Source organism: Paralichthys olivaceus, chromosome 16 (assembly GCF_024713975.1).
Source record: "Paralichthys olivaceus isolate ysfri-2021 chromosome 16, ASM2471397v2, whole genome shotgun sequence".
Taxonomy (NCBI): domain Eukaryota; kingdom Metazoa; phylum Chordata; class Actinopteri; order Pleuronectiformes; family Paralichthyidae; genus Paralichthys; species Paralichthys olivaceus.
Genome location: NC_091108.1, coordinates 22,648,705 through 22,663,355, shown reverse-complemented (window position 1 = coordinate 22,663,355; position 14,651 = coordinate 22,648,705). Strand labels below are relative to the sequence as shown.

General features: G+C 41.5%; 1 protein-coding gene across 1 annotated transcript in view; it reads left to right on the top strand.

The window, feature by feature from the left end:
* Positions 1–342: 342 nt before the first annotated feature.
* Positions 343–14,651, top strand: part of cntnap2b (contactin associated protein 2b) — a 37,316-nt gene continuing 23,007 nt past the window's right edge. Inside the window, exon 1 of the mRNA XM_020113506.2 lies at positions 343–1,465. Within this exon, the coding sequence (XP_019969065.1) occupies positions 1,384–1,465 (82 nt within the window). The 5' untranslated portion in view covers positions 343–1,383. The remainder of the gene's footprint in view (positions 1,466–14,651) is intronic.

The following is a 14,651-nucleotide window of genomic DNA, read 5'->3' as shown; positions in this document are numbered from 1 at the left end:
TTAACTAACAAATGTCCTGAGTGTTTTTATGCACTTGGCAGATGTAACCTCAGAGTTCATGTCTTCCTTACTTGATGATGATCATCTTGTTGCCCATGATCTGTGTAGCTAGCAAACCTCTTCTTTCACATAGGGCAGACAGCTTCCTGTTTTAACCACAATGGCTTCAGTTTTCATGCTTTTACTTAGAAACGGTTACCTCTCTTCTCACTTTTGTTTCCTGTTTACCTGACTGTATCAAAATCTTCTTCTTTCACTATTCAAGGTGTTCCATTGTGAGCATTCATGCTGAGTGTGAAACCCTCTGCAGAGCTCTATTAAAGACCCAAAGATAACTCCGGTCTGAGTAACTCTTTAATTCACATCTCAAGATAAATTTCCAGCACACTGGGATTGAGGCATTAAACTTGGTGGCACTTCTCTAAGCACGCTGTTGGATAATAGCAAATCCATCATGCATGTGGGTTCCCTTATGCATGCCTGCTAAACTGATAGGCTTTCACAGGAAGTTCCCCCAGACCACAGATTACCAATGCAAGCCTGGAAACATATCTGCTGAATTGGTGGGATCTAAATATATTTTATTATTATATTAGCAGTTCAAAGGTAAAGGAAATGTGGACATAACAATCGATTGTATACCAGGTACCATTGGATTTAAATCACAATATCCTTTTTAAACCCTGTGATCGGGCCCAGTGGAAGGGTGCACAAATACATCTCTGAATTTGCACACTTGCCTTCTTGCTGCTGTGGAGCCCTACAACCAACACACATTGATTTTCATTTATGCTTCATGTAAATCGAATGTTTTTTTCCTATTCTTTAATTGAGATTTTCACAGGAAGCCTCTGTGAAAAAGAAATTCCGTTCTGAATCCACCCAGGTCTATTCCCTCATGGAGACATCTGCTGCGCTGAGAACACCGATCTTTGTCTTCATGTGGTTCTCACACCTTCCTTTGCCGTTCCCCTTCTGCCCAACCCCCCTCAGCCCCCTCCTCATTTCAGGGAGCCCTGCATTGTTGTACGTATCGGACCGTACCATCTTGCAGCAGAGATCGGGGGTGTATTGATGAGTCCGGCAGTTCAGCGCAGTAGCATCCCCCGTCTGTCTGTCTGTCTGTCTGACCATGCACCTGAGGTCCGGCCCGCAGCACACCCGCGTTCTGCTCACAGGCTGCTTCTGGAGGTTGTCGGTTGAACCCCGCTGGAGTGCCGCTGGGCAGGTTGAAAAGAGAGAGAAGAGAGGAGACAATACGCGCATGGCAGACATTGCTCTTTGCTTTGGCTGCTGATAAAGAAAGCAGCGTCTCGCCTGTGTGTGTCCAGGACAACAGACCGTCTCTGTCCGCCCCGTCGACCCTGAGCCTTTTCTCCGAAGATGTCTCTTGTGACCGCGCTGTGGCTGCTGCCTGTGTTGTGTAGCATCATCAACACCTCCAGTGCTACGTCCTCAGTGTCCCGTAAGTAGGCTAATAAACACACACACACACACACACACACACACACATAGAGAGAGAGAATAGCATACATAATATGTGTATACAGCTGTAATAGCATCTCCTTCATCATTACTCTGTGAATATATCCAGAAGCAGAAGAGGCCTCTTACTTTGTGAATGGTTGATAACACTGCAGTTCAGTTGTAGATGTGTGTTGATAACACATTCTACCTGGTAACACAGTGGTTGAACCAAATGGACCTTGAGTTGACAGGATTTTCTAAACACTATAGAATAAACATAATGAATAATGATAAATCGTGTGGCTGAAAATTAAATACTGTGGTTTCACCTCTAACAAACACGTATTTGAAGTAACAGCTTAAGGTTAGAAGGTTGACATCAGTTTCACTGCAGTGGACACACTCTGGATGTATTTACTGTAGCATAGCACAAAGATCACAAACTGTCCAACCACTGCACAGTTCTTTTTTATACCTCTGTATCTAACAGATGTACATTAGAAATAGAAAACACGGCTGTGTTTCAGTTAGTGTTGGAGTAGACAGCAGAAAATAGTGCCAACATGCAGCATTTTTCATTGCCTCACTGAGGTGTTTCCCCACCTATCTCTGTTCTATTCTGATGGTCTCTGATTATTTTATGTCAGAAAGACAACTTTGGAATAGTTGTAGGGCACGGTCTCTTCCTTGGTATGGTATCTTGCTATGTTCTTGTTTTCAGTTTTGTGCTTATAAAACTGTTAAAAAAAGACTTCAACATATGACTTTGGTGGAAAGGTTGGCATATTGATACAATTAAGTATAAAACATTTTGGTCAGAGGCAGCAAAGAAATTAAGTCACTTCCAAAACGTTGGAATTTATAAAAACATACTTGACAGGAGAATGTGCGCACTTCCATGCTAACTCTGACCCATGCATACAAACATTTTAGAGATGGGAAAATGATGATGCAGACGTGAGGTGGTGAACTGAAGCAGATTATTGATCCACTTTGTCATTAACATTAAAACCAACAGCGTTAGTTGTGCTCACGCAACATAACTGTTGTATACGAACCTTCAATTGAAAAAGATATAAAACAACTTACAGCAAATTATTTTCAGATTCCATTAAACAGCAGAGTTACAGAGCCGAGTCATATATAGTTTTTAATATTATCTTCTTACACGGTGCGTATATCATCATGTAGACGTGCAGTAGACATGACTGTGCTATGAGGCGCACAGAGCGCACTGAAGATCACTCACAACAATAAATAAAAACTATTCCCTTTCAAACTTCTATTTCACAGTAATATCCTCGAGTGGAGGTTAGACTGATGTGTGAAGTAATCGGTCTGATTGCTCTAAATCTATGAATACTGCAGTGACAATTGTGCGTAGGCTGCGTGATGGATGCACGCGAATGGATGCTAGACTGAGTCCAGTTTTACACAGATCGACTGACGGAACCAAACTATCCCAGTACAAACACAAGCATATACAAATAATTATGTTACATTTATGGATTGGGGACTTCACAGCTGTCTATGAATTAAATAATCCTGCAGTTTTGAATGATTAAAATAAATCCAGAATATAAAAAGTGTTCCCTCACATTCAGACAGTGTGAAGCCATTCTTTTTTTGCCTCCACCTTTAACTTTGATTTTTTTATCCTCACGCTCACTCACTGTATTAACAGCAGCAGCAGTGTATCAGTGTATTTTCTTTATTAGTGACATCACTGCTGTCCCATAAAATCTCTCTTCACCTCCACCTCACTCACAAACACCTTGATGTCAGTGTCAGAGAGTCTTGCTTCCTCTTCTCATCACTTGATGTCATGACTCTGTGGAAACCCATTGGTCAGCATGATCATTTAATATTCATGAGGTGCTTTGCATTGACCATTTATGGTTGAATGTGGGCGTGTAGAGGACGGAATATGAGGCAGATTCACTTAGGAACGTTTCCAGGTGGACTGTGATTTATAAAGTGAATATTTCATTCAGGTGAGTGTGCGCAGGGTTTTAAAAATCAGAATTTATTTTGCGTATGACATTTTCGGCTTTTGTGCTCACGTACACTTTTATTATGAATCCTACGCACTGTTTTATAAATGAGGCACCTGGTCTGTTTCTTTCACTTTGGAATTAATTATTTAATTCAGCTAGGTTTTTGAATACTATCATTCAGCCATTGCTGAATTGTTAAAGGGATAGAATCAGAATCAGAATCAGAATCGCTTTTATTGCTAGGTATGTGAACACACACGAGGAATTTGACTCCGGTTTTCCTTTGTTCTCTTAGTACGACAGTTTAAAAAAACAACAAACAAACATAGAGATGAACAAGGACAAAAGACAATAACAAAAGCTATATACATGTACAAAAAAGCTAAATAGTTGGTGCAAATGGTGCATAGTGCAAGGATGAAGTAATAAATATACATATACAGTGTGCACAGTATATTAGTATGTACAGATTTTACAGGTGATGTTACTGATATTTTAGTCCGGTTTTAGCTATTTGACACAGAGACAGCCTGAGGGGAAAAAAATGGGATGTTTTGGTGTATAGTGTTGTGTAGCGTCTACCGGAGGGGAGAAGTTTAAACAGTTTGTATCCAGGGTGTGATGGGTCTGCAGAGATGTTACGTGCCCGTTTCCTGACTCTGGTCAGGTACAGGTCCTGGATGGAGGGCAGGCTGACACCAATAATTTTCTCTGCAGTCCTTATTGTCCGTTGCAGTCTATTCTTTTCTGGTTTTGTGGCCGATCCAAACCAAACAGTGATTGAGGAGCAGAGAACAGACTGAATGATGCAGAGTAGAATTGTGACAGCAGCTCCTAAGGGAGGTTGAGGTCTTGAGCTGGCGCAGGAAGAACAACCTCTGCTGGGCCTTTTTGATGATGGTGACTGTGTTGGTCTCCCACTTCAGGTCCTGGGAGATTGTGGAGCCCAGAAACTTGAGGTTTTCAACAGCAGTCACAGAGTTGTTGGTAATGGTGATGGGCGGCAGAGTGGGGGGGCGTCTCCTAATGTCCACTGTCATCTCTACAGTTTTGAGGGTGTTCAGCTCCAGATTGTTCTGACCACACCAGCGGACCAGCCGTTCAACCTCCCGTCTGTAAGCAGACTCGTCACCGTCCTGGATGAGGCCGATGATCGTTGTGTCGTCTGCAAATTTCAGGAGTTTAACAGATGGGTCTTTAGAGGTGCAGTCGTTGGTGTAAAGGCAGGAGAGCAGTGGGGAGAGCACACACCCCAGGGGGGCGCCAGTGCTGATAGTCCGGGTGCTGGATATGATGCTCCCCATCCTCATCTGCTGCTTCCTGTCTGTCAGGAAGTTTGTAATCCACTGACAGGTGGAGGAGGGCACAGTGAGCTGGGTGAGCTTAGTGTGGAGAATGTCTGGAACAATGTTATTGAACGCCGAACTGAAGTCCACAGGATCCTGGCGTACGTCCCTGCAGAGTCGAGGTGTTGCAGGATGTAGTGCAGTCCCATGTTGACAGCATCATCCGCTGACCTGTTTGCCCAGTAGGCAAACTGCAGGGGGTCCAGCAGGGGTTCTGTGATGTCCTTCAGGTGCGACAATACCAGCCTCTTGAAGGACTTCATGACTAAAGACGTGAGGGCGACAGGCCTGAAGTCATTTAGTCCTGTGATGGTGGGTTCCTGGGGGATTGGGATTATTGTGGAGAGTCAGCCAGTTCATGGTTCACTGCAGTGTTGGGGGATGGTCTCCTGTAGTTTGTGATGTTCTGCAGGCCTCTCCACACTGACGTTGGATCGTTGTCTGATTCTGATCTTTCCAGCGTAGCTCCTCTTAGCTGCTTTCACCTCGGTCGTCAGCGTGTTTCTGGCCTGGTTGTACAGATATTTCATTGAAACAGGAAAATTCACTCATGGAGGGGTGGGTGAAGTGTTTGAGTCCACCTTTGGAGTTTCAGGGGTAAACAGTGTTGCAGCCAAATCAATACAATTGAAGTGACAGAATAGGTGACTGTAACAGAGGTCTCTGTTAGCCGTGGGTCACTCGTCAGTGACACACAGGATCGCCAGGTACCTTTCTTATCTTTATTTTTGTTTTTACAGACACACACATACATGCATGCTGGTCCTATGGTCAGCAGTTGTCTCACAGCCTTCTGAACTCCTGTTTCCCAGGCAGCAGGCTACTGCTGATAAAGAATTAACCCCAAGGAACATCTGTGCATAGTCAGACCCTTTTCCCTGGCACTGATCCCATAACCACATCCCCACTCTGTCCCTCCTGCAGCCGACGCTGATGATACCGCACTACCACATATCTCCACAGCCTGACTTAGGCCGGGGAGCCGTCTGGCATAACCTACTACTCCCCCATCTGAACTGGAGAGGAAGTCAGCCACAGCCATCTGTGCCCCCCGGCCTATGGCTCACCTTGAATTTGAAGGGCTGTAATGCCAAATACCAATATGCATTGGTATCTTTTATGTGGTGGAGCCACTGGTCTGAACAGAGGCTGAATGGGCGTCCCAGGAGGTAATAACGTAGAGTGTCGACCGCCCACCAGATTGCCAGGCACTCCTTTTCTACCGTGCTGTACTTGGCCTCCCTCTCGGACAATTTCTGGGTGATGTACAGTACCAGGTGGTCGACGCCCCTTACCTTAGTCTGCAAGATAAAAGGGAGAGAAAAGTTAGGTGTGTCAGGGTTTTCCGCAGCGCTTTATAGTTAAGGCGGCCGTCTTGACAACAACGGCCCCCCGCCTTGACTACGTCCCCCCGAAAATAAATAAATAAATAAATATTCCGCATCCCCGCATGCATAGACAGTAGGTTAAAATAAGGCTGCATCGCAATGAGGCGGAATAGCGGCATCTGTAGGTTAAATATGTTAAGCCATCTATCATCTGCTGTAACTGCGTGGCAAGGCCAACATTTCTTTTTTATCACCTTGACTGACTAATTTTCTGCGGGAAACACTGTGTGTGTGGAGACGTGGTTTCCACAGAGGACCTGTTTCAATCAATCGATCAAACAAATAATATTTGTATAGCCCATATTCACAAATCACAATTTGTCTCATAAGGCTTTTACAAGGGGCGACATCCTCTTCCCCTAACCCTCAACAAGAGTCAGGAAAAACTACCCAAAAAAAACTTTTAACAGGGAAAAAAGAACGTAGAAACCTCAGAGAGGTGTTTGGACCATCTCAAATGCCTGCTAGCACTGCTCTGACTGGATCTGAGGCACCTTTTCGGGTCAGATTGGTCAGTGAGCTGGTCAGGTCGGCAAACGCCGGCATAAACCACCCCGCCAGGCCCAAGAACCACCTCATCTCTTTTTTGGACCTGGACCGCTGGCAGGCTGTGATAGTCAGGTTTTATCCACATGAGGGCGCACCCTCCACGCAAGTGGTACCCCAGATACCGTTCGGGTTGGCTGTGATGCCAGCCTGCCTCAGTGACTCCAGCACCGCGGCCACCGGCTGCACATGCTCCGCCCAGGTGTCACTATGGATAATGATGTCATCCAGGTAGGCAGCAGCATCTGCAGCATGTGGATGCAGCACACAGCCCATGAGGCGGTGAAAAGTGGTGGGGGCCCTGAACAACCTGAACGGAAGTGTGACAAATTGGTACAACCTCCTTACTCCTTAGACTCTGGAGACAAGGGAATCTGCCAGTAGGCTTTGATTGAATCCAGCCTGGTAAAAAAAAAAGGTGCAGTGCCTACCTGATCCAGGAGCTTGACCCAGGGCATTGGATATGCGTCAAACTGCATTCACCTTACGGTAGTCCACGCAGAAAGATATAGATCCATTCTACTTGGTTACAAGAACAATGGGGCTACAACAAGCACTGTTGGTCTCTTCTATTACCCCCATCTCGAGCATAGCTGCCAATTCTTTCTGAGTTACTTTTTTTTTTTTTTCACCAAGTGTGTTTATTAATTTCAAAATATACAGTCACACTACAACAAATAATACAGGTGCAAAACAGAACTTTCACAGTAAGGATTATCTTCAATAAGGCACAAATAACAGAGCAGTAGCATGCTTTATTTTACACAGTCCAAATCATAAATCATCCTTCAGAGTCACTGGTGGTTATCCCTTAAAGAAAAGCATTTCAAATAAGACAAAGTAAGAACAAACAGACAGATATTAAATACCTGGCAATTTCATTTGTTGGTGGTTTACATACAGGGGGAACATGCCTCCAATGCTTTCCTCCCTTCTAAGAACACCATAAAAGATCTCCACATATTGTCAAAGATGAGGTATTTACCCTTTAACATGAAAGTGAGTTTTTCCAGTGCAAGAGAGTCTGACAGTCCTGCAAGCCAAACACTGATACTAGGTTTGATAGTGGATTTCCAAGCTTTGGCTATGGTATATTTGGCTTGTAGCATGCAAAGGGTAACCATAGATTTGTTTGCCTTGCTAAGGTTATGGTTTACTGGGAAAACACCAAAAGATACACAGTTTGGGATCTTTTGTAGCAGGTGTATAAATAAATATGAATTGAGTGGTAGAGGGGGTGACATTTTTCTTTCCATACTCATCCAGTACCGTGGCGTTTCTTGTGAGAACCAACAAGAGGCAATAGTGAGTTGGGCAGCCCAATAATACCACTGAAGGTTTGGGAGTTTCAACCCTCCTCTATCATAGGGGAGATAAAGCAAAGATAAGCGAATTCTAGCCCTTCGGTTGTCCCAAATGAAATTACAGAACATGCTTTTCATCTTTGAAAAAAAATGAGTAGGAGGACCAAGAGGAATGGAATGAAAGAGGTAAAGACATTTTGGAAGAACATTCATTTTAAGTATGTTAATCCACCCTATCATGGAAATTGGTAACATTGACCATCTATTAATAGATTCAGAAACTGACTCTATCACTGGATTATAATTTTTCTCTATTAAATCATCAATTTTAGGAGTAATTCTAATACCAAGATAAGTGAAGCTATCCCTAACTATTTTGAATGGTGAATGCTTAAGGAAAAGAATTAGCAGATTTTGATTCATTAATTTTGTAACTGGAGAGTTTGCTAAAAGAGCTACTGGTATTAAACAAATGATGTAGTGACTGTTCTAAATGGGGTAAAAAAATTAAAATATCATCCGCGAGCCAAGGGCTCAATTACCATCAGAAACAGAAGAGGTGAAAGGGGACAGCCTTGGCGTGTGCCTCTTGAAAGATTAAAAGGTTTGGATATAATATAATTTGTTAATACTGATGCAGCCAAGTTATTATATAAAACTTTAATCCAATCAGAGAAATAACGACCAAAGCCAAAACGTGCAAGAAGTTCATGGAGATATCGATGCTCAACACGATCAAACACTTTTTCCACGTCCAGTGACAGTACTGCTGTATCAGCTTTCTGAATGACTTTTAGTTTTTGTTCAGGGAGCAATACAAGTACTTATTCTCCTGGTGTTAATTGGCTCTGCCTAGCTCCTCTGTTGTATAGGCACTGTTGATTGGGCCTGGAGCGTATTTTCACGTGATAACTTTCCAACTGTGTGGAGTTTTGCTTGCAGGTCCAGGAAGTAGTGAATTTCATTCTTACTGGGGCTTGGACCCTCCAGTTTTTTCCAAGTAGGTCCAATTTGCCCCATGGTTTTCTGCCAAATAGTAGTTCATAGGGAGAAAATCCTGTGTACCGTGAAAAAATCCCAATATCCTCATGCACTCCTCGTGAAATGGCCTGATGAGGTCCATACCAATGCGCTCAAATGGACCTCCATTAATGGTAAAGGGATGGCGCTCTAGGGATAGTCGGTTGGTTCACCAGTTGACATTCATGGCAGGATGCGTACCAGTGGCGCACATACTTGCAAATGCCAGGACAATAAAATCGGATCGTTATCCGGCTTAGTGTTTTTTTCATAGCCCATGTGACCAGCCATTGGGTTATAATGCGCCTAGAAAACCATTTCCAGACGGTTTTTAGGCACGAGCAACTGGGTGTCACAACTCACTCTGTACAGCCTGCCACTGATCAGGGAAAAATATGGGCATGTCTGTGCCTCGCCGCCACATAAATTTTTATCACTTGTTTGAACGCAAAGCATAGAGTGTCATCATGAGAGTGCTCAAGTGGAAAATCTCCCATGGAGTGTAATTCGGGTACCAGCGGTGCCTCCAGGGCATGTTTGAAATGTGAAAAGTTGTTTTTTACATTTTTTTATTTACAGTCTATGGCTCCACTGTCAGAACCCTACATCCCCATTTTCTCTTTGCCACTCCTCATATTCCTGTTGCCTGAAACTTCACAGCTTGCTTGGTGCCTTGCACATCTGTTATTCTTATGTGGATTAAGGGCAGAATTATAAAATGGCCACCTTGCAATCAATGTTAATCAACACTTTAACTAGTAACAATACAGTGTTTGACTTTATGCTTTTAAACAGTTCGGAATTTTCAGTAGCTGTAGCTGTGTGCTCAACTTAAATGGGAACTTTGCCGATTTTGTAACAGTATTAATATGAAGATGAGCAATGCTTAAATTCCCACTGTGTTGCCTGGACCGAGATATACTTGATCTGTTGTTGTTTGTAGTCCGATGGCCATTTTTATGTCACTGGTGGACTTTTGCAAGCTCAATGTCTGTTCCAGAATTACATGTACTTCCACATATCTGTGTGCAGTTGGAATCAAAACATCCTGTTTGAAATCAACTAATAAGAACAATTACAAGACAATACTAATGGTTTATAAGACTTTCCATAACTGAGCTCTCTCCAGGTTATCAGCTGTCATTAGCCATTGCCTATCAGGATACTTTACTAGAAACCCATTTCATTCACCAACCATTCTTAAGAAGAAATTTCTTCTTAAAACCCACGTACGCAGTTTTTATGAAGATTCTAACATTCACCAATGTTTTCTTATCTGGGATTTTTTTTTGTTCTTATGTAAACAGAATCTAAGCATAGAGAAGAGCACTCTTGCGAAATATTGAAAAATGAAAGACTATAAAAGAATCAGTTATTGTGTTTTTTACTTTTAATTCTACAGTTGTATGATAAGATTTAAATTACCACAATAACATGTTGAAGAGGATATTTAGTCACAAAAATAGTCTCCCATCTTTAGGTTTTACACACTGGTGTTTACATTGACACAATGTGTCACATGTTCCATAGTTTTACAACTTTTAGCTAAAATGTTCCATCCAAGTGTAGCTGATAAATTCTGAAAACTGAGTATATTTCTGCTCTGAGAAGAGAGATGGCTCAGGAGATGCATCATGTTCCGATCTGGACATGATACTGAATAATATTCAAAACATATGAACCTGGCATGTCCAGTGCCAATGGTTCCTGTCAGGCTCAGGTTGAGTATCCACAGATGCTCAGCTGAGGGTTCATCTGCAGTGCTGTGTTTCCAATGATGAGCTGCTCCAGCTCAGATAACTCTGTGCACCTTCCTTTTCGTCTGTAATATATATTTTGACTTCAAATCTGAGATCAAACTGTTTTTTATACTTCAATCATACAACTTTCTCCTGATACAGTTTTCACTGAACCCATGTATTGTTTTATGTGGTATTTTATTTTTACTCTTGGCTTCTTAAATATTCTTTTCAGTTTCTGTGATTGTGTGTGCACACAACAATGCAGTCTCATGCCCTTTTATGGGCACTGACAAGGCATTTACCTGTTAATCAGAAAAAAAAACTGACACATTCTTTCAACTTACCAACACATGGTATATACTGTATCAATATAAGAACACAAATGTGAACGATTCTGCAGTTTAAGAATGTGTCATTTATCTGACTTAGAGTTTTCTTAGAAAACGTCTTCAGATCAAATTTAAGAAAGTTCTTTGGAAGTTATTGGTGAATGAGGCTCAATGGCACACAAGAATCAAACTGTAAAAAATATTTATAGCATCAGCCGCGGATACAAAAGAACAACAAAAAACTGTCGGATACAGTTACTCTCAGTGAAAGCTGTATGAGACAGTCACACAGTTGAAGGAAAAAAAAAATTTGATCTCAATCTCTATTGTCAAACACTGAAGAGAGAGAAGGAGGTGGGGGTCATCTGAGCCGGACAAGAGCATCACTGATAACACTACTGCATGTTTTAAAAAATATTCTGGTTCAGGTCAGTCACATTGGCTGGTCTGTTTTTTTTACACTGCTCATTTCTGTAATCTGGGAAAACAAACAAAAACCATTTATGTTAGGGACAGATTAAAACACACTCAGTGCCGCATTAACTGTTTCGGGCTCAGGTCAGGTTCAGACAGGTTCAGGTCTGACCTCGGTGCGCACACAGGCATTTCCCGTCTCAGAGTCAGACAGTCAGCTTGTTTTTCAGAATTAACATGCTACAATTAGACAGAACATTTTAACTAAAGGCTGGAAAACTATTGAACTGTTAAATGTGTCACATGCATTTAACACCAGTGTGTCAAACAGGGTGTTTTTGCAAATAAGTGTTATCTTTTTCAACATTTTCATGTATTTCAAATTACTGACACACTTAAAAAGATATTATATCATATATATACAAAATAGCTCAAAAAGAGGTGCAAGAGGAGGTAGTTGTGGTTTGATTGTAAGTGGGTTTAAAGAACACATTTCCTCTTAAGAATGGTTGGTGAATGAGGCCCAATGAGAGTAGAATTCAAACGTAATCATAACATAGTACTGCATGGATAGCTTGTATGTCCTTCAATGCACACTTCTATCATAAAGGACATTACTCACTGGAGACTGGGTAAAAACTGAAAAGACTGCTCTCATAACATTTAATTTAATCAGATGTGTGTTTCTTCCTGTATAGACTGGGGAGCTACTAAAAACTTATGTTCATGTCCTCTTGCTGCATTGTTCTGATTTTGTACAGTTCATCTTACAGTAAACAAGCCCTTCCTTTGGGCTGTTTGTATTGTAACAGTTTACTGTTATTACCATTACTATTGAAAATAGTAGTGGCAGATCGATTAAGGCGCCATGTCACTAATTGTGATTAAAACCAAACAGTTACAAGACTAGTGAACAAGTAGGTGGCACATTAACTCATTGCATGCCTCTGCCAGAAGAATCTCCTTGTCTGTTGCTATAATTGATTGGTAATTCGGGCTGATTGCTGATCAGCTGATATAGATTCTATAGATCTTGATCTTGGATCTTTGTGCTGAACTGAGTCCAGTTTTACACAGACTGACCCGACAGAACCTAACCATCCCAGTGCAAACACAAGTACTCACCATTCTGTGTTGAAGCCCCATTTGGAAGCTTCAGCACTTGAGCTCTGCTGATGTCTTGCTATTTATATGGATAGTAACATTCGTCATTTCCCTAAGATGACATTCTTATAACACTCTGTACAATCTCATTCTTGGTTGTTTTTTTTATGTAATTTCCATTTCCCCTCTTGTCTGGCTCTGGCACACACAGATGACACTCATCCTTAATGCCACCTACAAAACTGCTTGTTTGGTATGCAGTTGGTGCAAGCAGCCAGTGAGTACACCAGCAGCTGGTTCTGAGACAAAAAATGAGCATGGGGTAAATAAGCAGAAAAAAGGCATACATAGAACACATAAAATACACCCGAGCGGATAGACATTCAATAACTAAGCTGGATTACTACACTGGTGAATGGATGATCTGGCAACGACAGGAGAGATGAGCTGGGGTTTTGTAGACTGAGGAGAGGTGGAGTAGATGAGGAGATGAAGCTCAGCTGTGCAGGTAGTAAACAGGAGGCCCCACGCAGCTCCTAACACCCTGCCAGTTCAATGTTTTGCATATTGTTGACTCGTGAACAGAGATGCTATCCTCTTCCAATGATTCTTTCAAGACTTTAGTTGTAACTTTAGGGTCCTTCTGTATGTAATTGAGGATTCTGTGTCTTTGGAGTCACCTTGGCTGGGTGCCCACATAGGGAGACTTGCCAAAGTAGCAAATAGTCTTTATTTATTTACTGAAAATTTCTCTAACTTTAGACTGATGGATGGATGAAAGAAGTCTTTGAGATGATTTTGTAACCCTTTCCAACATTGTGCAAATCAACTACTCTTGATTGTGGGCCTTGGTTCACATCAGCAGATACTTCTTGTGAGTAGCGAACTCAAAATGTTTGAGTGGTCAAAGTTACTCTAACCCATACCTCCATATTTGTTTCATTTATGGGACTCCAGAACTTCTGACACCAATAAGCTTTTGCTTAAGTTGATCTATGAGTTCAGATTCTTTTTACCAAGCTACGCTATGAATGTTTGAATAATGCATTCAATATGGACAAGAACAATGCAATTATTTGTGTTATTTGTTAAAATAAATTGTGAACTGTTGCTTTTTGTCATTTAGATAGGATCAGCATGACCAGACCATGCTTTATAAAAAAGATATACATAAAGGCTTGTAATCCCAAAGGGTTCACATAATGTTTCCTGCCATTGTAGGTCACTTCATATCCAGATAACGTTACATCACAAAAAAAACACATTTCTGATATAAAATGACAATATGGAAAAGCCCATTTCTTCTTACTTTCTCATATTTTATAATATACTGTACACAAATAACAGGTACATATTTGATTATTGTCCTATTTTTATTTAGACTCTTTTGTGCAAAATATTAGTGTATTAAATATGTAAAGATAGATGGAAAAAAAACAAAGACCTGTTTAAGTACAAGCTACTCATTGTGTCTTGGCTGGTTTGCGACATTTTCTGAATTGTCTGTATCATGTTGACTAGGCTACATGCTTGTGTTGCATTCACACACATTTCCTGCCTATATCTGTGCTGTGTGGAAGAGGGCAAAGCACTTTCCAAGTAACAAAAAATATTGCTGCAAAGACATATTTGTTACACAATTAAATAAATGATAGAGATTCTTGTGCATGTTCACTCAATATATGTCATCATACAGTATATCACACAGCCCTAGCTAATACTAACATAAGAATGTGCAGGAGAGACAATAGTATTAAAATTAATATCACAGAAATGAAGAACACATATTCTCCTCAAAGAGATGTTGTTGGGATGTTGAGGTTGTTTTCCAGGTTCTTTGTGGGGCAGATTATCACCTTCTTGTTTTTTAAAATTGCTTAATACATGCTTGGCTTGTTGTTTTGTAATGCATATGAGGAAGCTCATTACCATACCCTGCACCTGTCACACACACACACACACACACACACACACACACACACACACACACACAC